This window comes from Hypanus sabinus, chromosome 4, assembly GCF_030144855.1.
Source record: "Hypanus sabinus isolate sHypSab1 chromosome 4, sHypSab1.hap1, whole genome shotgun sequence".
Lineage (NCBI taxonomy): Eukaryota > Metazoa > Chordata > Chondrichthyes > Myliobatiformes > Dasyatidae > Hypanus > Hypanus sabinus.
In genome coordinates this window covers 158,463,473-158,488,357 of record NC_082709.1, presented here as the reverse complement: position 1 = coordinate 158,488,357, position 24,885 = coordinate 158,463,473, and the positions used below count along the sequence as shown (strand labels likewise).

The following is a 24,885-nucleotide window of genomic DNA, read 5'->3' as shown; positions in this document are numbered from 1 at the left end:
TGACTTACCCAATTGAACGACAGCTGTTGAGAGATAAAACTCAATTTTACATTCACGGGGATAGAACTGGTAGTTTATTAGCCAATCGCTTAAAATCTTTTACAGTTAATTGTCAAATCACAGAAATTTTTAAAGATAATGGAACTAAGACATCCGACCATTCTGAAATTAACAACATATTTAAAGACTTTTACCTTAAGTTGTATCAGTCTGACTCTTCTTCAGATGATACCTATATGAACGCTTTTTTCAGTAATATCATTGTCTGCTGATAGTCTAACACAGTTAGATTAGCCTATTTCCAATGAAGAAGTGGCTGAGGCAATACGTGCTTTACATTCTGGTAAGACCCCAGGACCTGATGGCTTTCCTGGGGAGTTTTATGAAACTTTCACTATGTTACTTACACCTTATTTATCCTCTGTTTTATCAGAGTCCTTTAAATCAGGTAAACTCCCTCAATCTTTTTATGAAGCTTTTATTTCTCTTATTCTTAAAAAAAATAAAAATCCAGCTGAATGTTCTTCATACATTTCTTTATTAAATGTTGATGCAAAAATTTTAGTCAAAATCTTAGCTCGAAGTCTTGAAAATATTCTACCATCTATTATATCACATGACCAGACAGGATTTATTAAAAATCATTACTCACATTTTAATATATGTCAGTTATTGAATGTGATATATTCACCATCCAAAAAAATATCCTTAGATGCAGAAAAAGCCTTTGATAGGATTGAGTGGAATTAACTTTTTAAGAGCTTAGAAAAGATTAATTTTGGACCTAATTTTATTCGTTGGGTTAAATTAATCTACTTGTGTCCTACCGCTCAGGTTATTACTAACTCCCAAATTTCTAAGCCCTTTAAATTACAGCGGGGAACTAGACAAGGATGTCCTCTTAGTCCTTTACTTTTTGCTTTAGCTATAGAACCCTTAGCAATAGCACTTCGAGAGGCTAAGGACATTTCTGGTATACTAAGGGAAGGTATTTCTCATAAAATTTCATTATACGCTGATGATATTTTACTTTTTATCTCTAACACTGAAACTTCTTTACCTTTGGTTCTTTCTTTAATCTCCCAGTTTAGTTCTTTTTCAGGATATAAGCTGAACCTACATAAAAGTGAGCTATTTCCTTTAAATGACCTAATATCATCAAATGCCAAATTTCTGTTCAAAGTTGTTACGTCAATTTACATATTTAGGTGTAACAATTACTAAAAACTTCAAGAATTTATTCAAAGAAAACTTAAACCCCTTATTGAATTATGTGAAAAAGATGCTTTCTAAATGGTCCCCTCTTTCTTTATCCCTAATTGGCCAAATTAATTCGATTAAAATGAAGATTCTTCCTAAATTTTTATATCTTTTTCAGGCCTTACCTATTTTTATTCCTAAGGCGTACTTTGATTCTTTAGATTCAATTTTAACCTCTTATATTTGGAATAATAAACAAGCTTGTTTAAGTAAAGTTTACTTACAAAGAAATGAAGAGATGGGTGGACTAGCCCTACCCAATTTTAGGTTTTACTATTGGGCTGCCAATATAAGGAATATTACTTTCTGGTCCTATTATATTTATCGTAAAGATTGCCCATCATGGGTCTCCTTAGAAGTTAATTCTGTAAAAAATTCCTCTATTGTCTCTCTTCTTGGATCATACTCTTCTTTTTCAGTAAATAAAACAACAGATAACATAATTGTTAGGCAAACTTTAGGGATCTGGTCTCAAGTTAGAAAATCTTTTGGTTTAGCAAATTTTTCATTATCATCTCCCATTCTCCTTAATTTTTTTTTATCCCTTCCATGACAGATAAAGTCTTTAAGGATTGGGATGAAATAGGTATTAAGTGTTTTGGGGACCTGTTTATCTCAGGATCTCTTGCTCCTTTTGACCAATTGTCAAATAAATTTGCACTCCCAAAATCACATTTTTACAGATACCTTCAAATTAGAGATTTTCTATGTTTCCAATTAGTTACTTTTCCTATAGGTCCTGATAAAAATTTACTGGACGAACTTTTAAATTTAAAGACTTTTTGTTAATGGTTCTATTACCGGTATCTATAACTTGTTGATTGATTCTAGACAAGACTTTTAGATAAAAGTAAAAAAGCTTGGGAGGATGACCTAAATTGTCAGATTCCTGATGATAGATGGAATAAAATTCTTAAACGGGTTAATAAATCATCTTTCTCTGCTTGTCATTCTCTTCTACAATTTAAAGTGGTTCATAGAGCTTACATTTCTAAACAGAAGCTCTCCAGTTTTTACCTGAATGTTTCTCCACTTTGTAATAAATGCAACACTGCTGATGCCTCTTTAATTCATATGTTTTGGTTTTGCCCTACAATTGAAAAGTTTTGGCGGGAAGTATTTCATACCTTCTCTCAACATTTGGGGTCCAATTTGACCCAAATCCCCTTACTGCCTTGTTTTATACTATTCCAAATGAAGATATAACTTTAAATACTTCAAACCTACAGGTTTTAGTTTTTACCTCTCTTTTAGCAAGAAGATCAATCTTGCTTAAACGGAAGGAGTCTACTCCTCCTACACATCTTCAATGGCTACGTGATATTATTTCGTATTTAAATTTAGAAAAGATCCACTGTTAAGTCTTAAATTCGAAACAATCTTCTTATGATATTTGGGGACCTTTCCTAAATTACTTTTCCAATTTATAAAGTTTAACAGTGCACAGACTTTTATGTATATTTTTATCTTCTATTCTTAAGTGAATATGGTTTTTTTTTCTAATTATCCATCGTCATCCATCAGCTTTTTTCTTTGGTAGTTGGTAGGGGGTTGACTTTTTTATATATATAAAAAAATTTCTTTTATGATTTATGACCTATCTTTAAATTTTTGATTACAGAGTGATATATCTTTATGTGTTATGCTATAACATTTTGATCAATTTTATTACAATATATGAACGTACACAAGCTATATTGAGATGTATCTATGTGTTGCACTCTGTAAATCTTGTTTTTTTTTTCTGAATAAAAATATTGTAAAAAGAAAAAGAACTGAAGAACCGAGTCCAATTCTGGGCTCAAGGGTTTGCTGCTCCAAAGCCATGTGAGCCACATTAGGTACCCAGAGAGATAGTGACAGGAGAGGGTGCAGCTAGGAATTAGTAGAGATGATAGAAAAATAAGCATTTTACAGATTAAATGAGAAGAAAAGTTTGCCTTTGTTGAGGAATTGGCAATGGAATGTGAAGGTTCAAAACAACTGGCAAAAAGGCCACAAATACCTTGAGAAAAATATTTACTTGCAGAATGGCTTTAATGCGTAAAAATGAGTAATGAGTAATGGTACAAAAATGTCAAAAGGAATTTGGATATACAATATCATTACAGTGAGAATATTGCTGAGCTGGTGGCTAAAGCATAGATAGGGAATTTACTGAATAAGTCTTTCAATGAGCCTGTATAGATATAGCTTGTTTTGATAACAGTAGTAGTGAGGTTGGGGATGGCATTAAACAGGAAATTAGAAATGCATGCAATAAAGGAACAGTAGTTATAATGGGTGACCTCAATCTACATATAGATTGGGTGAACCAAATTGGTAAGGGTGCTGAAGAAGAAGATTTCTTGGAATGTATGCGAGATGGTTTTCTGAACCAACATGTCGAGGAACCAACTAGACAGCAGGCCATTCTAGACTGGCTATTGAGCAATGAGGAAGGGTTAGTTAGCAATCTTGTCGTGCGAGGCCCCTTGGGTAAGAGTGACCATAATATGGTGGAATTCTTCATTAAGATGGAGAGAGACATAGTTAATTCAGAAACAAAGCTTCTGAACTTAAAGAAGGGTAACTTTGAAGGTATGAGACGTGTATTAGCTAAGATAGACTGGCAAATGATACTTAAAGGGTTGACGGTGGATATGCAATGGCAAGCATTTAAAGATCGCATGGATGAACTACAACAAGTGTTCATCCCAGTTTGGCAAAAGAATAAACCAGGGAAGGTAGTGCACCCGTGGCCGACAAGGGAAATTAGGGATAGTATCAATGCCAAGGAAAAAACATACAAATTAGCCAGAAAAAGCTGCACACCTGAGGACTGGCAGAAATACAGAGTCCAGCAGAGGAGGACAAAGGGCTTAATTAGGAAAGGGAAAAAAGATTATGAGAGAAAGCTGGCAGGGAACATAAAAACTGAATGTAAAAGCTTTTATAGATATGTGAAAAGAAAAAGATTGGTTAAGACAAATGTAGGTCCTTTACAGTCAGAAACAGGAGAATTGATCATGGGGAACAAGGACTTGGCAGACCAATTGAATAACTACTTTGTTTCTGTCTACACTAAGGAGGACATAAATAATCTTCCGGAAATAGTAGGGAACTGAGGGTCTAGTGAGATAGAGGAACTGAGGGAAATACATGTTAGTAGAGAAGTGGTGTTAGGTAAATTGAAGAGATTAAAGGCAGATAAATCTCCAGGGCCAGATGGTCGGCATCCCAGAGTGCTTAAGGAAGTAGCCCAAGAAATAGTGGATGCATTAGTGATAATTGTTCAAAACTCATTAGATTCTGGATTAGTTCCTGAGGATTGGAGGGTGGCTAATGTAACCCCACTTTTTAAAAAAGGAGGGAGAGAAAAACCGGGGAATTATAGACAGATTAGCCTGACATCGGTGGTGAGGAAAATGCTAGAGTTGGTTATCAAAGAAGAGATAACAGCACATTTGAAAAGAGGTGAAATCATCGGACAATGTCAGCATGAATTTGAGAAAGGAAAATCATGTCTGACGAATCTTACAGAATTTTTTGAGGATGTAACTAGTAGAGTGGATAGGGGAGAACCAGTGGATGCAGTATATTTGGATTTTCAAAAGGCTTTTGACAAGGTCCCACACAGGAGATTAGTGTGCAAACTTAAAGCATACGGTATTGGGGGAATGGTATTCATGTGGATAGAGAATTGGTTGGCAAACAGGAAGCAAAGAGTGGGAATAAATGGGACCTTTTCAGATTGGCAGGCGGTGACTAGTGGGGTACCGCAAGGCTCAGTGCTGAGACCTCAGTTGTTTACAATATATATTAATATTTTAGACAAGGGAATTAAATGCAGCATCTCCAAGTTTGCGGATTACACGAAGTTAGGCGGCAGTGTTAGCTGTGAGGAGGATACTAAGAGGATGCAGGGTGACTTGGATAGGTTAGGTGAGTGGGCAAATTCATGGCAGATGTAATTTAATGTGGATAAATGTGAGGTTATCCACTTTGGTTGCAAGAACAGGAAAACAGATTGTTATCTGAATCAGGGCCGATTAGGAAAAGGGGAGGTGCAACAAAACCTGGGTGTCATTGTACACCAGTCATTGAAAGCTGGCACACAGGTACAGCAGGCGGTGAAAAAAGCAAATGGTATGTTGGCATTCATAGGAAAAGCATTCAAGTACTGGAGCAGGGAGGTTCTACTGCAGTTGTACAAGGCCTTGGTGAGACCACAGCTGGAGTATTGTCTGCAGTTTTGGTCCCCTAATCTGAGGAAAGACATTCTTGCCATAGAAGGAGTACAAAAAAGGTTCACTAGATTGATTCTTGAGATGGCAGGACTTTCACATGAAGAAACAGTGGATCAACTAGGCTTATACCAGCTGGAATTTAGAAGATTGAGTGGGGATCTTATTGAGATTTACAAAATTGTAAAGGGATTGGACAGGCTAGATGCAGGAAGATTGTTTCCAATGTTGGGGGAGTCCAGAACGAGGGGTCACAGTTTAAGGAAAAAGGGGAAGCCATTTTGGACCGAGATGAGAAAAAACTTCTTCATACAGAGAGTGGTGAATCTGTGGAATTCTCTGCCACAGGAAACAGTTGAGGCCAGTTCATTGGCTATATTTAAGAGGGAGTTAGATATGGCCCTTGTGGCTAAAGGGATTAGGGGTATGGAGAGAAAGCAGGTACAGGGTTCTGAGTTGGATGATCAGCCATGATCATACTGAATGGCGGTGCAGGCTCGAAGGGGCGAACGGCCTACTCCTGCACCTATTTTCTATGTTTCTATGATAACAAGAACACACCTGTGGCATTCTAGTGTGAAGACATTTTGTAACTGCACTGGGTTCATGGTGAAAACTGGCTTGCCTGAAGATTGGAACTCACCATCTTTTGGTGTGCTGAATTTGTGGCATCTACAACACTGACATTTACTTGGATCTCCTGATAAGTTCATGAAATTAGACAATTGCTGTTAAAAGCAACACAATGTGAACCATGAGACCTGTGTTGTTCATTATGGGGGAAACCCTCAACTACCTTGTTAGTGTCACTGCAGCTCAAAGTAAGAGAATAGTCAAACATGTTTTTGAGCTACATCCCGTAAGCATTCTCTTTATGTATTGATGCAATGACTTATTCTTTAAAATATTTCCATTTACAGTAAAGTCAATCTCAAGAAGCCTTTACTTCCCAGTACCAGAGACTATGTAACTGTAAAACCTTCACCTCAGGCACGTAAGATTATTTTTATTCATTACTATTAAGTTAATAGTTTGGTAAGAACTACAAGTCCTCAGCCATTCCAAACAAAATATAAATATCCATGTAGTTATTTCCTGAATTCTATTAGTATTTTATGTTCAGCTTGATTAAAGCATTTAAAAATTATCCAGCCAAATATATTTATGAATTCACATAGGATTTAAACTGAGGCAAAATTTCCGTTCTATACAAACCATTCAGCGACATGAATTATATTAAAGACATGGTTATGAGGGTGTATTTTATGAATTTTCATTAGTATTATTTATGATAGATTGGTTTGATTTCTCATTGGACTCCAGGATGTAACATTATGCTCTGTGTATTTAGAGCCAGATTTCCCCAACCTTTGTTGCAGCTACAAAGAGGGTGAGAGATGGATGGATGTAGACCATCTCCGTGCTCTACAGCAAGCTTAAATGTCACTTCTATTGACTTGACCTGATCACTTTGACAAAATCAAGCATTTTGCAAATCCAAATATTGAATTCAAGAGGAAGGAAATATCAGCTTGGAGGCTACCCAGACAGAATATGAGGAAATGCTCCTGCACCCTGTGTTGGGTTCCTCATGACAGTCATGTCAGAATGGGAATGGGAGTCCAAACTGAAGTGGATGGCTGCCTTTTGTGGTGGACAGAGCAAAGAGATGTAATGGTGCCCCAGTTTATGTCAGGTCTCACCAACGTAGAGGAGGCTGCACTGGGTGCACCTGTTACCATAGATAATCCCTGACATTAGAAACATAAAAAAACCTACAGCACGATACAGGCCCTTCGGACCACAAAGTTGTGCCAAACATGTCGCTACCTCAGAAATTACTAGGCTTACATATAGCCCTCTATTTTACTAAGCTCCATGTACCTATCTAAAAGCCTCTTAAATGACCTTATCATATATGCCTCCACAACCATTGCCACCAGCCCATTCCATGCACTCACCACTCTCTGAGTAAAAAACTTACCCCTGACATTTCCTCTGTACCTAATCTGCAGCACCTTAAACCTGCGTCCTCTTGTGGCAACCATTTCAGTCCTGGGAAAAAGCCTCTGACAATCCACATGAACAATGCCTCTCATCATCTTGTACACCTCTATCAGGTCACCTCTCATCCTCCATCACTCCAAGGAGAAAAGGCTGAATTCACTCAACCTATTCTCATAAGGCATGCTCCACAATCCAGGCAACATCCTTGTAAATCTCCTCTGCACCCTTTCTATGGCATCCACATCCTTCCTGTAGTGAGGCAACCAGAACTGAGCACAGTACTCTAAGTGGGGTCTGACTAGGGTCCTATATAGCTGCAACATTACCTCTCGGCTCCTAAACTCAGTCCCATGATTGATGAAGGCCAATGCACCATACGCCTTCCTAACCACAGAGTCAACCTGCGCAGCTGCTTTGAGCATTCTATGGACTTGGACCCCAAGATCCCTCTGATCCTCCACACTGCCAAGAGTCTTACCATTAATTCTATATTCTGCCATCATATCTGACCTACCAAAATGAACCACTTCACACGTATCTGGGTTGAACTCCATCTGCCACTTCTCAGCCCAGTTTTGCATCCCATCATTGTCCAGCTGTAACCTCTGATAGCCCTCCACACTATCCACAACACCACCAACTTTTTTGTCATCAGCAAACTTACTAACCCATCCCTCCACTTCCTCATCCAGGTCATTTATAAAAATCACAAAGAATAAGGGTCTCAGAACAGATCCCTGAGGCACTCCACTGGTGACCGACCTCCATGCCGAATATGACCCGTCTACAACCACTCTTTGCCTTCTGTGTGCAAGCCAGTTCTGGATCCACATAGCAATATCCCCTTGTATCCCATGCCTCCTTACTTTCTTAATAAGCCTTGCATTGGGTACCTTATCAAATGCCTTGCTGAAATCCATATACACTACATCTACTGCTCTTCCTTCATCAACATGCTTAGTCACATCTTCAAAAAATTCAATCAGGCCTGTAAGGCACAACCTGCCCTTGACAAAGCTATGATGACTACTCCTAATCATATTATACCTCACCAAATGGTCATAAATCCTGTCTCTCAGGTTGTTCTCCATCAACTGACCAACTACTGAGGTAAGACTCACTGGTCTATAATTTCCAGCGCTATCTCTATTCCCTTTCTTGAATAAAGGAACAACATCCACAACCCTCCAATCCTCTGGAACCTCTCCCGTCCCCATTGATGATGCAAAGATCATCGTCAGAGGCTCAGGAATCTCCTCCCTCGCCCCCCCCACAGTAACCTGGGGTACATCTCATCATTCCTAGTGACATATCCAACTTGATGCTTTCCAAATGCTCCAGCACATCCGATTTCTTAATACCTACATGCTCAAGCTTTTCAGTCTGCTGCAAGTCATCACTACAATCACTAAGATCCTTTTCCATAGTGAATCCTAAAGAAAAGTATTCTTTATGTACCTCTGCTGTTTCCTCTGGTTCCATACACACTTTCCCACTGTCACACTTGATAGGTCCTATGCTCTCACATTTATCTTCTTGCTCTTCACATAATAGTAGAATGCCTTGGGGGACATTCTTGCAGGTGAAATGTCATCTTACCTGGATGGACTCTTGAGAGCCTTGGTGGTGAGGGAAAAGGTACGGAGCAAGTTTGACATTTGTCATGTTTGCAGGGGTAAGCACTAGAAGAGGGATGTGTGGGGAGGGGTTGAGTGAACAATGAACTCATACAGAGAGCAATCACTGCAGAAAGTGGGCAGGGAGGGAGGGAGAGTTGTGTATGACGGAGGACCTGTTGGAGATGTCAGAAGTTACAGAGAATGCTGTTATGGATGCAGAGGCTCATAGGGTGTTAGGCAGGGACAAGGGGATCCCTATCTCTGTTATGACTAGCCGGACGAGGTAAGAACAGATGTGTGGAAATGGGAGAATGTGTGAATGTAGCATTGATAGTGGTGGAAGGGAAGACCATTTTCTGAAAAACAGGCATATCTTGATGTACTAGAATGGAAAGCCTCATCTGCGAACAGATGTGGAGGAGTCAGAGGAACTGAGAGAAAAGAACAGTATTTTTACAAGTAATAGGGTGGAAAGAGGTTCAGTCAAGATAAATGTGAGTGTCAGTGATTTGTATAATAGATAATTTGTCTCCGGAGTTGGAAGCTGAGAGATCAAAAAAGAGGGAAGAGGAGTTAGAGATGGACATTTAAGGGCAGCGTGGACATTGGAGGCAAATTTGATGAAATTGATGAGATCAGCACCAATGCAGTCATCAATGTGGTGCAGATTGAGTTAGGGAACATTGCTGGTGTAGACTTGGACAATGGACTGTTCCAGGTAGCTGACAAAAAGGCAGGCATAGCTGGCTTAGAGAAAGTGAGAGGAGCCAAAAGAGAGATTATTGAGGGTAAGTGCCACTTCCTCCAAATGGAGGAGCGCGGTGGTGGAGGGAAACTGATTAGGTCTGTTTTTCGGAAGGAAGCAGTGAGATTAGGGGCCTTCCTAATGGGGAATGGAAGTGAATGGGGACTGGACAACTTTTGTGAAAATAATATGGTCAGGGACATGGAACTGATCAAGAACATGTGAAGTGTCACAGATGTAGGTGGGAAAGGACTGAACCAAGGGAAAGAAAATGGAATCAATGTATGTGGACACAAGTTCAATGGGGTTGGAGTAGACAAAGTCAAAGGGCTTATCAGGGCAGTTAGGTTTGTGAATCTTGAATAGGAGGTAGACATGGGCAATGTGGGATATGGGAGCTGTGATGGTAGTAGATGGGAGATCTCCAGTGGTGAGGGGAGAGTGAAGGGCAGTACATTCAGAGGGGCTGAGGTTTGAGTAGGTGAATGGAGTTGTAAAGACAAGGCGGATGATGTCACGTACACAGTTAGAGATGGAAATCAAGTGTGCCTGAGGCCAAAGTGGAACGTCTAAGAGGAGGAAGTGGGCTGAAGAAGGAGAAAGGGGTGGGGAATCCTTGCCCAAGAAGTAGGCCCAGAGATGCAAGTGATGGAAGAAGAGCTTGGTGTCATCATCAGGTCTACACCAACATCTCAAGTGAAAGATAGGTGAGCAATAAATACTACCCGCACAGAGAATCCCACCACCAGTAAATGAATAAAACCAAACTTCATGGTAATTGCTAAATTACCTTCTTGGAAGATGTCACTGCCATTGAAACTGTGACTAACCAATTATGGTTGCATTACTAGTCCAATGTACATTACACCGCAATGTCTGTACTTCTGTTCACTTTATTCTTAGCTGCAGTTCCTGGTAAATGTGTCCGGGGAAAACCAATGATATCACCATCTGGCTTTTATTACAAGAACCAGTGGATGTCATCAAGCTGCAAACTCCGTCGTTTTGACACTGCTGTAAACACTACGGACTGTCTCCGAGGGAAGAAGATGTATCTGATTGGAGATTCCACAATGCACCAGTGGTTTACATACTTGATTCGATCTCTTCCAGGTTAATCTGACTATCTTATTTTGGTGGATAATACATTGAATGCATATGTTATATTTGAGATTGGTCTCTGATATGGCAGGTTATATAGGAAATGCTAGAGATACAGGCCATTCAGCTCATCGGTTCACTGTGGTGATAATACTCATACTTGTGTCCTCTCACAAAAATCCATCAACAGAAACTTCTGCACCCTTCACCCACATTTGTTTGTCCAGTCCCTCATTCAACGCATCTTCTACCTTTTTGAATCACTCCCCATTCTAATTTTTCACAACTCTGTTGCCAAAGAAGTTCCTTCTGAATTCCCTTTGAAATATCATGTGACGATCTGAGCAGAGTCTCAGAGAGGCAGCCCTTAAGGTCCTCCAGCACCCAGGCCATGCCCTTTACCTCACTGCTACCAACAGGAAGCGGGTACAGAAGCCTGAAGGCACAAACTCAGCTATTTAGGAACAGCTTCTTTCCTTCTGCCACCCAATTCCTAAATGGGCATTGAACCCTTGAACACTACCTCGCTTTTTTAATATATGTTATTTCTGTTTTTTGTGATAAGTAGGTGAGAAAAGGCCAGAGTGGGGAAAAGAGGAAGCAGGGAGGAGGAATTTGTTTTTTTACCAGAAGGAGATATCAATATTCATGCCATCAGGTTGGAGGCTACCCAGATGGAATGTAAGATGTTGCTCCTCCATTCTGAGAATGGCCTCATCTTGGCAACGTGTCCAAATGGGAATGGGAATCGAATTAAAATGTTTGGCCATTGTAAGTTCCACTTTTGGCAGATGGAGTGGAGATGCTCGACAATGTGTCCCCAGTTTACGACTGATCTCACCAATGTAGAGGGGATCAAACTGAGAGCATTGCACACAATAGACAACCACAGTAGAATTGAAAGTGAAGTGTTGCCTCACCAGGAAGGACTGTTTGGGTGCCAAATGGAGGAGAGGGAGGAGGTGAGTGGGCAGGTGTAGCACTTAGGCTGCTTATAGGGATAAGTGACAAGAGGCTGGTTAGTGGGGAGAGATGAATGGACAAGGGGACCTTGGAGGGAGTGATCCCTGAGGAAAGAAGTGCGGGGTGGGGGGGGAGGTAAAGATATATTTAGTAGTAGGATCCGTTTAGAGATGCCAGAAGTTGTGGAGGATGATGTGTTGAATGTGAAGCCTCATGGGGTGATAGGTAAAGGCAAGAGGAACTCTATCACTGTTAAGGCAGTGGGAAGATGGAGGCAGTGCAGTTGTTTGGAAAATGGAGGAGATGTAAGTGAGGTCAGCATCAATAGTGGAGGCAGGGAAGCCTCGTTCTTTGAAGAAGGCGAACATCTCTGATGTCCTGGGAACAGATGTGGTGGAGGCAAAGGAATTAAGAAAAGGGATAGCATTTTTTTTTACAAGAGATAGGGTGGGAAGAGGTATGGTGAAGACTGCTGTTGTATTTGGTAGGTTGATAAAAGATGTCACTTCATAGTTTGTCTCCAGAAATGGAGACAAAGAGATTGAGGAAGGGGAGGGAGCTGTCATTATTGTATGTCTCTTACTACCAAAGACAAGGATCCTATGCCAGGTTAGTATCTCTCAGCTCCTTAATTACATTGACAAGGTGTTAAGTCATTTATTCTATTTGGTGCTGTAAGCCTGGAAATCAAGTGTGTTGTCCATTTACATGTGTATACATTTTACTAAATGATGGCCAGCAAGTTACATTTATTTTATTCCTTTTAGGTCTGAAAGTATTTGACCTTGGCTCTTCTGGAAATGCTGGCCCTCTCCTTGCCGTAGACAAGGAGCACAACATCATGGTGGAATTTCGTGTCCATGGACCCCCAATCCAATTCTACAATATTTGGAGCCAGCTATTGCGGTACACTTCAAATAAAATAGATGAAGTTAGAGGAGGGAAAGATACAGTCATAGCAATTACCTTATGTGTCCATTTTGCCTCTTATCCAATAGAAGTGTACATTCGGAGGCTGCAGTACATCCGCAGGTCAATCCTATTGCTTTTGGGCAGGAGTCCAGATACACTAGTGGTAATAAAGACGGCTAATGTACGGGCCCTTACACCATCCCTCAGTCTACACCAGAGTGATTGGTTTTCCTATCAGCTTGATTTAGTATTGAGGAGGATATTTGCAGGCATGAATGTAGCATTTGTAGATGCGTGGGAAATGACCATAGCCCACTACCTGCCCCATAACATACACCCTCCACAAATTATTATAAAGAATGAAATGGATGTATTTCTTTCATATGTGTGCCCTTCTGAAAAAGGTTGATGGACATTTGAATAATATATCAATGTTTGCTTTAAGATAAATCATCTTTGAATTTTCCACAGATAGGGAGTATGTACTGGATACAATCAAACTGTTTTGTTATGTGTAAATAATCCTATGTTCTTATTTGTTCCAGTATTAGTGGGAATTCTGTATGGAACTCAATACATTATGCAGGCATTGTTCCCATTGGCTATCCACTTATCATCAAATAAAAATGCTTTGCTGTGCATTCCCAACGTTTTCTGTTTTAATTTCAGATTTCTGACTCAGCAATTATTTGGTTTTCACACATTCTAGTGATCTAGTTTGCTAGTGCTACTAGGGAGGATTCAGAGTAGATTGACAGAGTGGTGGAAACCAGAGTAACAGGACAGAGGGATTGAAAGGAAGAGAGATGGCTAGACATGCAAGATCAGACAGGAACAAGTTTATAGACTCAATAGGACAGACTGATTGAAATGTGTCTGTTTTAATGCTAAGAGTATTATGACTGAAGGTGATGAACTTAGATTTTAGATCAGTATATGGAACTATTTTGTTTTAGCCATTAAAGAAACTTAGTTGAGTGAGGGATAAGAATGGATATGTAAAGGTCCAGTGTTTTGGTGTTTTATATAAGAAAATAAAAGCAGATGGGTGAGGTGACAGTTGTGCAATTAATGAGGGACAATATCACAGCTGCACTCGTAATGGAGGGCTCATCCACTGAGTCTAAATGAACAGAATAAGAAAGATGCAATCACACTACTAGATTATATTACCTACCTTCGAATAGTCATCAGGACATTGAGGATCAAATATGCAGGCAGATTAGGGAAAGATGTGAAACAACAGGGTTGTTGCAATGTGCGACCACATATCGGCTGGGATATCTTTAGTGTAAGAGGTTTAGACAGGGCTGAATGTATTAGGTGCATCCAGGAAGGCCCAACAAGAGAAGAGGTCAAAGCACATCTGGTGTTGGATCATAGAAGCCCGACGAGGTGACGGACCTTAAGTGGGAGAGCAGTTACCAGTTACAAAACTCCTTAAGCTTTAGGGTAGCATAGATAAGTACAGATGTTGTGAGACTAGGGAGTTAATTGGAGCAGGGGAAAATTACAAGGGGATTAGGCAGGAACTAAGGAGTTAATTGGGAACAGCTGTTTTTGGGCAAGGTCCCATCTGGCAGAGTGTTTAAAGACCACCTGCACAGAGTACAGGACAAGTGCATAAGTTCCAGTAAGAAGGATGGCAAGGTAAGGGAACCTTGGATCTTGAGAGAGGTGTTGAATTTTGTTAAGTAGAAAAAGGAAATGTTTAAGGCTTAGGAAGCTAAAATCAAATGGTACCCTTGAGGATTATAAAGAAACCAGAAGAGAACTAAAGATGGGAGTTAGGAGAGCCAGGAGGGGCCATGGAAAGCACTTAGCAAGTAGGTTTAAAGAGAATTCCAGGGCATTTTATGCATTCTGTACAATCAAGAGCAAGAGGATATCTAAGAAGCAGACAGGACCACTCAAGGATAAAGGTTGAGGCACAGCATACGTGTGAGTTCCTATTTTCCATCAGGATGTGGAGGATAGGGAGATCAATGTAGCATGTGTTTATTTTCTAGAACTTTGAGATGAAGGAGGTAGTTTTGGGTCTTGTAAAGAAAATCAAGATGGATAATCATCCCAGGTTTGTTAGGATGTAGAAACATTGAAAACCTACAGCACAATACAGGCCCTTCAGCTCACAAAGCTGTGCCAAATATGTCCTTACCCTAGAACTACCTAGGCTTACCTATAGCCCTCTATTTTTCTCAGCTCCATATACCCATCCAGGAGTCTCTTAAAAGACCCTAACATTTCTGCCTCCACCACTACCACCGGCAGCTCATTCCACGCACTTACTACTCGCTGTGTAGAAAACTTACACCTGACATCTCCTCTGTATCTACTTCCAAGCACCTTAAAAAATGCCCTTTCATGCTAGCCATTTCAGCCCTGGAGAAAGGCCTCTGACTATACACATGATCAATGCCTCTCATTATCTTGTACACCTCCATCAGATCACCTCACATCCTCCGTTGCTCCAAGGAGAAAAGGCTGAGTTCGCTCAACCTTTTCTCATAAGGGATGCTCCCCAATCCAAGCAACATCCTTGTAAATCTCCTCTGCATCCTTTCTATGGTTTAATATCTCCCCCATCTGTTTTGGCTCCACACGTGGATTACCATTCTGGTCTCCCAGAGGACTAATTTTGTCCCTTTTAGTCTTAACATATCTTCACCTTGTCTGCTGGAGCAACTTCATGCTTTCCTGCTCTCTTTCTTAAGTGCTGTCTTGCATTTCTTATACTTCATAAGCACCTCATTTGTTCCTACTTGGCTAATCATGCTGTGCACCTCCTTTTTTCTTTTAGCCAGGGCCTCAAAATCTCTTGCAAACCAAGGTTCCCTACATGTGTTATCTTTACCTTTTATTCTGACAGGCACATAAAAGCTTTGTACTCTCAAAATTTCACTTTTGAAGGCTTCTCACCCTCCTCGTACAGCTTTGCCAGAAAACAGTCTGCCCCAATTGACACTTGCCAGTTCATTTCTGATACCACCAAAATTGACCTTTCTTCAATTTAGAATCTCAACCCACTCCCAGACCTATGCTTTTGCATATTTACATTGAAATTAATGGTATCATGGTCATTGAATGCAAAGTGTTAAACTGCACAAACTTCTGTTACCTGCTCTGTCTTATTCCTTAATAACAGATCCAGTATTGCACACTCTCTTCACGAGACATCTGTGTACTGATGAAGGAGTCTCTATCCCATCTAGTCCTTTTCCAGTATGGGATTCCCAGTCAGAATATGGAAAACTAAACTCATCTACTATAACAACCCTATGTTTCTTGCAACAGTCTGCAATCTCTCTACAAATTTGTTCCTCTAAATCCCCAGCACTGTAACAGCCCCATTTACTTGGTCATAACTTTAATATTTCTCAGTTCCACCCATAATGCCTCACTAGTAGAGTTCTCCAGTCTGACCTGATGAAGCAAAGCTGTGACATTTTCCCTGACTAGTAACACCACCACTCCTCCTTTAATCCCTCCTGCTCTGTCACATCTAAACAACAGAACCCCAGAATACTGAGAAGCCAGTCCTGCCCCCACTGCATCCAAGTCTCACTAATGGCTACAATGTTTTTACTTCCAGGTGTTGATCAATGCCCTGAACTCATCGGCCTTTCCTTCGACACTTCTCGCATTGTTACATATGCAGTTCAGGACACTCGTCGCACTATGCTCATCTTTTTGATTCCTGACTTTGTCTGTGGTCATACCAACGTCTGCCTCCATAACCTCTTCACAAACTGTTCTGGCACTCTGTTCCCATCTCCCTGCAATTCTAGTCGAAACCCCACCATGCAGCATTAACAAACCTTTCCACAAGGATGTTTGTCCCCCTCCAGCTTTTGTACAGATCCCACCTTCCCCAGAAGGGAGCCCAATGACCCAAAGAGTCTTATGCCCTCCCTCCTACACCAACTCCTTAGCCGCATGTTAAGATGAATAATCTTCCGAGTTCTGGTCTCACAAGCACGTGACATGGGTAGCAATCCTGAGATCACTACCCTGGATGCCATACTCTTTAACTTAGCCTTAAATCCCAGAACTCCCTATGCAGAACTTCATCACACATCCTACCCATGTCATTTTGGTATGTTCATGGACTATGACCTCTAGCTGTTCACCTTCCTACTTAAGAATGCTGTGGACTTGATCTGAGACGTCCCAGACCCTGGCACCCACGAGGCAATACTATCCGGGGATCTCGTTCTCACCCATAGAACTTCCTGTCCATTCCCCAAACTGATGAATGCCCTATCACCACAGCATGCCTCTTCTCCATCCTTCCCTTCTGAGTCACAGAGGCATACTTAATGCCAGAGACCAGACCACTGTGACTTTCCTCTATTAAGTGATACCCCCCAACAGTATCAAAAATTGTTTACCTGTTCTTAAGGGGTTGGCAACAGGGGTACTCTGCACTGGCTCCTTAAACCCTTTTCCCTTTCTTGTACCTTGTGTGTAACTATCTCTCTATATGTCCTATCCATCACCCCTTCAGCCTCCCGAATGGTCCGGAGTTCATCCAGATCCAGCTCCAACTCCTTGACATGGATTGTTAGAAGCTGCAGCTGGATGCACTTCTTGCAGATATAGTCATCAGGGATGCTGGAGGTCTCGCTGCCTTCCCACGTACTGCAAGGGGAGCATTCAACTATCCTTACTTGACACAAAATGTAGAGGAGCTGTGACCCAAATACAAAACAGTGGAGATGATTTAGTGGTGAGTGGCTAGTTTAATAATAAACTCCAAAATGAGAAATCACAAGGGGCCACGAAACAAGAGGGGTACTAAACACAACAAAGCAACAAGGAAACTAAAGAACTGGAGCAACTGGTTAAGACTGGTTGATTTGATGGGTGATTCCGGACTATAGATGAGAGCCGGATTTAAATAGGCTGTAGGTGATGAGTTGGAAACAAGTGGCAGGTGACTCCTGTTACCTTGGTGGAGACTGGGAGCTGCCTGCCTGTGGAGGCCTGACAGGACAGACAGGACACATCCCCTCCTAGGATGCTCAGCATCCCAGGACAAAGCCAATAGGTCTGTTGGAACTCCTCGATTAGGATGGATCCAAGATGAAACAGGACAGCATCCAAGATGTTTCATCTGGCCAGTCAAGCAGGTAATGCACACCCCATCCACGATGACATGAATCCATCAACCAGTGGACTGTATACACTGTATCACCTTCCACCATTCTAGTTTCTTGAAGCTCTGCTCCCCTCCTCAATGTTTTTTCCGTTGAGCATCATATGATCACAGCTCTCAACTCTGCTGCAAAATAATAATCTCCAAGAGAAAGTAGACCTCATCTACCCTTTTCCTTGGCTAATTGCAAAGTTTTGAGACAAACTCTCGGCCATTTACCTAGCCAAATATATCTGGGTCATATATCAAAAAATAAAATCGAAGCAATAGTGATCAGTGTGGATGCTGAAAAGGCATTCGATTCAGTTAACAGGAATTTTCTTTACAGAGTTTTACATAGATTTGGTTTCCATGACACAGTTATTAAAGTTATACAGGCACTATATGATAACCTACTGCTAGGATTAAAATCAATGGATATTTATCAAATAGTTTTACCCTAAAAAGGGGCACAAGACAGCGTTGTGCATGGTCACCTCTACTCTTCACATTATATCTGGAACCATTAGCTCAATACATCAGACAAAATGAAGATATCAGGAGAATTACTATTAGAGGGACAGAGCATAAATTGGCCTGTTACGCAGATGACATTTTTGATCTATCTAGGGCAGTCAACATACTCTTTACCTAAATTGATGCAATCCTTTGAACAATATGGTCAATTATCAGGATACAAGATCAACATAGATAAAAACCCAATTACTTTCATATAACTATAGCCCACCAAGAGAAATTGAAAGTAATGATTGGTAGGTGACTCCTGTTAACTGGGTGGAGGCTGGGAGCTTCCTGCCTGTACATCCCTGACACTTACTTTGATAATCTAATCCTGTAGAAATGAATGCCAACATTGCATTCACCTTCCTTACCAGCAACTCAACCTGCAAGTAAACCTTTAGGAAATCCTACACAAGTACACCCAAGTTCCTTTGTAGCCCTGGTTTCTGAAATTTCTCCCAGTTTAGAAAACAGTTTAAACCTTTATTCCTTCTACCCGGGTGCATGGTCATACATTTCCCTGCACTATATTCCATCTGCTGCTTCTTTGCACATTCCCCTTGTCTGTCCAAGCCCTCTGCAGACTCCCTGCTTCCTCAAACACTACCTGCACTTCCAGGCATTTTCATATTCTACGCAAACTTGGCCACAAAACTATCAATTCTGCCATCCAAATCATTGACAAATAACATGAAGAGAAGCAAACCCAACACTAGTCCCTGTAGAACACCACCAGTCACCAGCACCCAACCAGAAAATACTCAATCCCACATATTGCCTCCAGCCAATCAGCCAATATTCTTTCCCTGCTGTTCTCTTTCCTGTGATCCTATGGGCTCTTACCTTGTTAGCAGCCTCATTTCTGGCACGTTGTCAATGGCCTTCTGAAAATTCAAGTACACAACAATCACTGACTCACCTTTGTCTATCCTGCTTGTTGTTTCCTCAAAGAATCCCAACAGATTCGGCAGGAAAAATTTCCCTTTAAGGAAACCATGCTGACTTTGGCCTATTTTATCATGTACCTCCAAGTACTCTGAAATCTTATCCTTGATAATGGACTCCAACATCTTCCCAACCCCTGACGTCAGGCTAACTATTCTATAATTTATTTAATCCTGCCTCATTCCCCTCTTAAAGAGTGGAGTGGCATTTGTAATATTGTAGCCTTCCAGAACCATTCCAGAATCCAGTGATTCTTCAAAGATCATTACTACTGCCTCCACAATCTCTTCAGCCACCTCTTCAGAGCCCTGGGGTATAGTCCATCTGGTCCAGGGGATTTACAGTATCTACCTTCAGATCTTTCAGTTTCCCAAGCATCTTCTCCTTGGTAATAGTAAAACTCACTTCTGCACCCCCTTCGCTCTTGGATTTCTGGCATACTGCTGGTGTCTCCTATGGTGAAGATTGACACAAAATACATAATAAGTTCTTCCACCATAGCTTTGTCCCCATTACTAACTCTCCAGCATCATTTTCCAGCAGTCTAAAATCAACTCTCATCTCTCTTTCATTCTTTATTTACTGTTTCTGAAATAAAACTTTGATATCCTGTTTTATATTATTGTAGTGTTCTTGCTTAGGTGTAAAAGAACTCTGAACTAAACACCGAGGTAAACCGTAGTCAATGAAGACAGGATCACAGTAAGATTAACCGTTTACTGTTCACTCTTCCACATTAATGTATGGTGAAAACTGTTGATAAAACAATACAAAATATATACAGTATTTGTTTCCTTCTTGATATCACATTTACATCATAAATACTGGCAAAAGTAAAACTACAACAACTATATTACATTAAAGTGCAACATACAGTCAGAATCTACCTACGCCATTGACTGCTTTAAATACACTTCAACATAAACTATCCGCAATTCTTTAAATAACAAAAACATAAATCTTATCAACTGTTATTACTTTTAACAGAATCAGCGTTAACATTTTAATTCAACATATCGACTATCTCATGAACTTACGGCATTGCTTCACTGATGTTTCTAGTGCATAGAAAGAAAACTTTTCTTGCGCTGATCCTGCACATGTGAACCCCCTCCTTCCCGTTTCTCCAAATCAGTATTTTCCCACAAGACGCGGCGAAACCGGGTGTGATGTCATCGCATGCCGCGATATATCACAGACAACAAATTTACTTTAAACAAACTTAACTTTAACTACAAAATGATAACAAATGAATCACTAAAGTGAAAATATAATAAACTAAACAAATGCCATAAAGGCAACACACTCCCCACTTGACCTTCGTAAGGTCACAATGAACATAATACAGTCCTTAGGTAGAAGTAGAATGACTTCTGTAACTGGCCTTTGGTAAATTTTCACATCGCCTTGGTCAGAAGTTTTCAACTCAACCTTCCTGACATGTCCATCCCTACTAGGGAATGTGGCAGAGATTCTGGCCATTGGCCAGCTGTTGTGGGTGATTTGCTTGTCCCTGAGCAGGACTAAATCTCCAACTTGAAGATTCCTGCAGGGTTCTGTCCACTTTTGTCTGTGTTGCAATAAAGGTAGATATTCATGTCTCCAAAGAGACCAGAACCGATTTGCCAGAGCCTGGACCTGTCTCCATTGCTTTGTGTACAAATCCTTATCAGAGAAGTCCCCTGGTGGAGGGGGAGCTCCTGCCTTCTGCATAATGAGCATTGATGGCGAGAGTATGAAGGGGTTTTCCGGGTCAGAAGACACAGGTAGGAGTGGTCGTGCATTTATAATGGCTGTGACCTCTGCCATTAGTGTGCACAGTACCTCATGGGTCAATTGGGTGCGTTGCTGCAGAAACATTGAATCAATAATTCTTCTGGCGATACCAATCATTCGCTCCCATGCGCCTCCCATGTGACAGGTGTGTGGTGTGTTAAACTCCCAGTTGCATCCCTGCTGACTGAGGTACCTTTGCACTGTTTTGTCCATCCCCAGCTCCTTTGATGCTCCAACAAAGTTTGTGCTGCAATCAGACCTTTACTGTTTTGCAGGGCCTCTGAGCGCAAAGAGGCGCCTGAGAGCGTTAATGCTGCTGGATGTATCCAAAGATTCGATGACCTCAATGTGTACCGCTCTTGAACTCATGCAGCTGAACATGATGGCCGACCACTTGCTCTCTGCTTGTCCTCCTCTGGTGCATCTCATAGTGATAGTTCAGGGACCAAATACGTCGAGCCCCACATATGTAAAAGGAGGGCAGGCTTCAAGGCGTTCTGGTGGGAGGTCCGCCATACGTTGAGCTTCCAACTTGCCTCGCAGTTTCCTGCAGGTTACACATTTATGAAGTACTGAATTGATCAGTGTTTTACCTCCCAAGATCCACAGTCCCGCTGCCCTTATTGCTCCATCCGTCTGGTTACGGCCCTGATGCTTTACCTGTTCATGGTGATGGTGAGTGAGCAGTAAGGACACATGGCTGTCTTTGGGCAGGATTACTGGACTCTTTTCTGCAGCTGGAAGTTGGGAGTGTATTAACTGGCCTCCAATGCAGATGATATCGTTCTTCATGATCGGGCTGAATTTCCTCAAAGGGCTGTCCTTTGGTATTGGTTTAATAACTTGGAGAGCTGAAAACTCCCCTGCAAAAGCCGTTCTTTGAGTTGCTTTAAAGATGACATCCTTTGCCTGGGCCAATTCATCCGCAGTGCGAAGGAAGTTACATTTGTGCCATAAGAAATGGAGGAAATTGTGATGGTCCTCCTGTACTAAGAAGCAATGGAACATCTGCTGGATGTCCGCTAAGATTACGACCTTCTCCTTCCGGAAGCGCAGCAGGACACCGAGAAGGGTATTGTTAAGGTCGGGGCCTGTAAGGAACACATCGTAAAGGGAGACACCAGCGCACTGAGCGCTGGAGTCAAAGACCACCCTGATCTGATTGGGCTTTTGTGGGTGGTAAACCCCAAACGTTAGGAGGTACCAGCACTCCTCGCCTTCCCTCAGTGGTGGTGCTACTTCAGCATGTCCATTAGCGAAGATTTTCTCCATAAATGCTACATATTGTAGCTGCATCTCAGGTTTCCTTTTCAGGGTTTTTTGCAAGGATGTGACTGCCTGCTCTTTGTTGTTTGGCAAGCACTGGCGTGGTTCCCTGAAAGGCAGTGGGGCGACCCCATTACTTGCTTCATCTCTAAAGACCTTGGTGTCCATTATTTTTAAGAAAATGGTGTCTTGAGCTGATGGAGCGAGTTTATTATCATGCTCAGTTTGAGCGAAGACTGACTGACCCAGCGTCTTGTCGGTTACTTTACATTTGTTAAAGCCTTGTCGTGCTTCCTTGATACACATGAAACTTGTGCAGGGTTGAAAAATTGAATGGCAGCCGCTCTCTAGCACATTGGTCTTGAGTGTGTTAACCGTCGGTTTGTGTACATTGCCAGGGCACACCTCTCCTATCACCACCCAGCCCAGATCCAGGCGTTGGGCAAAGGGGGCGTCATGTGGTCCATTGACCTGCTGCCTAACCTTGTGCACCTGGAGAACATCTCTTCCTATTAGCAGGAGTATTTCTGCTTTTGGATCCCGTTCTGGGATGTGCTTGGCAATGTGGTGGAGATGTGGTTGGTGTAGCACTGCACTTGGCCTCGGGATCTCAGTGCAGTTATACAAAATTTCATTGCACTCTAAGAGTGGAGGGAGACAGATGACAACTTTACCATCCAGGGACTCGAGCTGGAAGCCTTCTGCTTTCCTTCCATAAGTTTCCACGCTGCCTGAGCAAGTTCTAAGGTAGTATGGGAACTGATTACTCTCAATGTTGAACAAGTCACAGAACTCTGGTCTGACTAGTGAGCGATTGCTCTGATCATCCAGAATTACATAGACTTTGATGGCCTTGTCTTTGGTTCCCTTAGGGTACACCTTAGTGAGGCAGATCTTTGAACAAGAACGGCATGACTGAGCTTGACCGCAAACTTCTGTGCAGCTCAAGCTGACAACGGTTGTCCTGGAGTGTGCCTCTCCCTCCTCGCCATCCTGTTGTGAGGGTGAAGGAGCTTCGACGATTTGCGGTAATGGGCCGGGATGCATGGCCCCAACATGATTAGTGCTATTACATTCCTGGCACTTCACAGAGATCATACACTCTCTAGCAAGGTGAGAGGTAGAGGAACAGCATTTAAAACATTTTTTTCTCCTTGAGAAGGGCCATCCTCTCTTCAAGGGGTTTTCCCCTAAACGTTCTGCATTTTATGAGGGGATGGGGTTTGTTATACAATGCACAATTCTTGCTAGGGTCATTGTTAGTTGTAAAGGCTTCAGTCTTAAGCACTGAGACAGGTTTATTAATGTTGAAATTATTCGAAGTGGATTTAACTGGCTTCGTGTAAATTGTACTGCTACCTGGACTCATGAAGCTAGGGTCGTTTCGCTACTTCACCTCCTTGCACACAAACCTAGTGAAATACTCAAAGGAAGGAAATCGACCATCGTTCTCTTCCTTGTACCCTGAGCCAACAGACACCCACCTTTCCTGCAGCCCAAATGGAAGTTTGTCCACGATTTGTCTACTCCCCTATGAAGTATCTAGGTATAATAGACCAGTTAAATAGCCACCTTCTTTGGCGCCTTGAATCTCCATGAGTAAATCTCTTAACTTAGTGTGCTCCTTGGCTGACACCTTAGGAAAATTTTCCAGACGTCGGAATAGTGCCGCTTCAATAATTTCAGGGGTCGCATAGCACTCCCGAAGTCTCTCCCATGCTTTGCGTAAGGCTAGCTTGGGGTTGTTAAAGTACACTGAACATATGCTTCTCACCTGTTCGCATGATTCTTTTCCCAGCCATTTCGTCATAAGATCCAACTCTTGGGTTGCTCCGAGTTGGATTCCGTGGATAGTGTTGGTGAATGTCGAGTACCGCGCATGGTAATTTTCAGGTTTATCGTCGAACTGGTATAGTCCTGAAGTGACGAGTTCTCATCGTGCTAAATACTGTGCTATGGGTTCAACTGCAAGTGGCATGCTGGCTGGATGAATATTTGGGCAGGTATATGACTGAGGGCATACATCTGTTATGGAATTTGCTGTTCTGAATTCTGCCTTTGCCTCTCTTCTTGCCAAATCTGTTAAGTTTGGTATCAAGAAGTATTTGTCATCAGCCCTTTCATTCTTGAACTCATCGCAGAGTTGCAAGGGTAAATTGTCTTCCTCGGATGGATGTGATGCAATTGGACCTCTCTGAGACTCCTCATGAAATGGGGCGTTAGCGTATAAGTATGGAGAGGAAGAACGAATCTTCAAGTCTATTTGAGATCGGACATAGTCGCTTGTGCGTTCCAATCTGATCTTTTCTGAAGTAGATTTTACATCAACCAGATCATGCATTTCTTCAGCATTTTCTATTATCTCTGCTTCCACCCTGGCAACTTCTGCTTCTCGGTGTAGCGTCA

At 41.7% G+C, this 24,885-nt stretch overlaps 1 protein-coding gene across 1 annotated transcript in view; it reads left to right on the top strand.

The window, feature by feature from the left end:
* The window catches only part of LOC132392181 (NXPE family member 3-like), a 31,372-nt gene extending 18,130 nt beyond the window's left edge, over positions 1–13,242 (top strand). Inside the window, exons 3-5 of the mRNA XM_059966027.1 lie at positions 6,407–6,480; positions 10,761–10,970; positions 12,689–13,242. Coding sequence (XP_059822010.1) covers positions 6,407–6,480; positions 10,761–10,970; positions 12,689–13,242 — 838 coding nt within the window. The remainder of the gene's footprint in view (positions 1–6,406; positions 6,481–10,760; positions 10,971–12,688) is intronic.
* Positions 13,243–24,885: the final 11,643 nt, after the last annotated feature.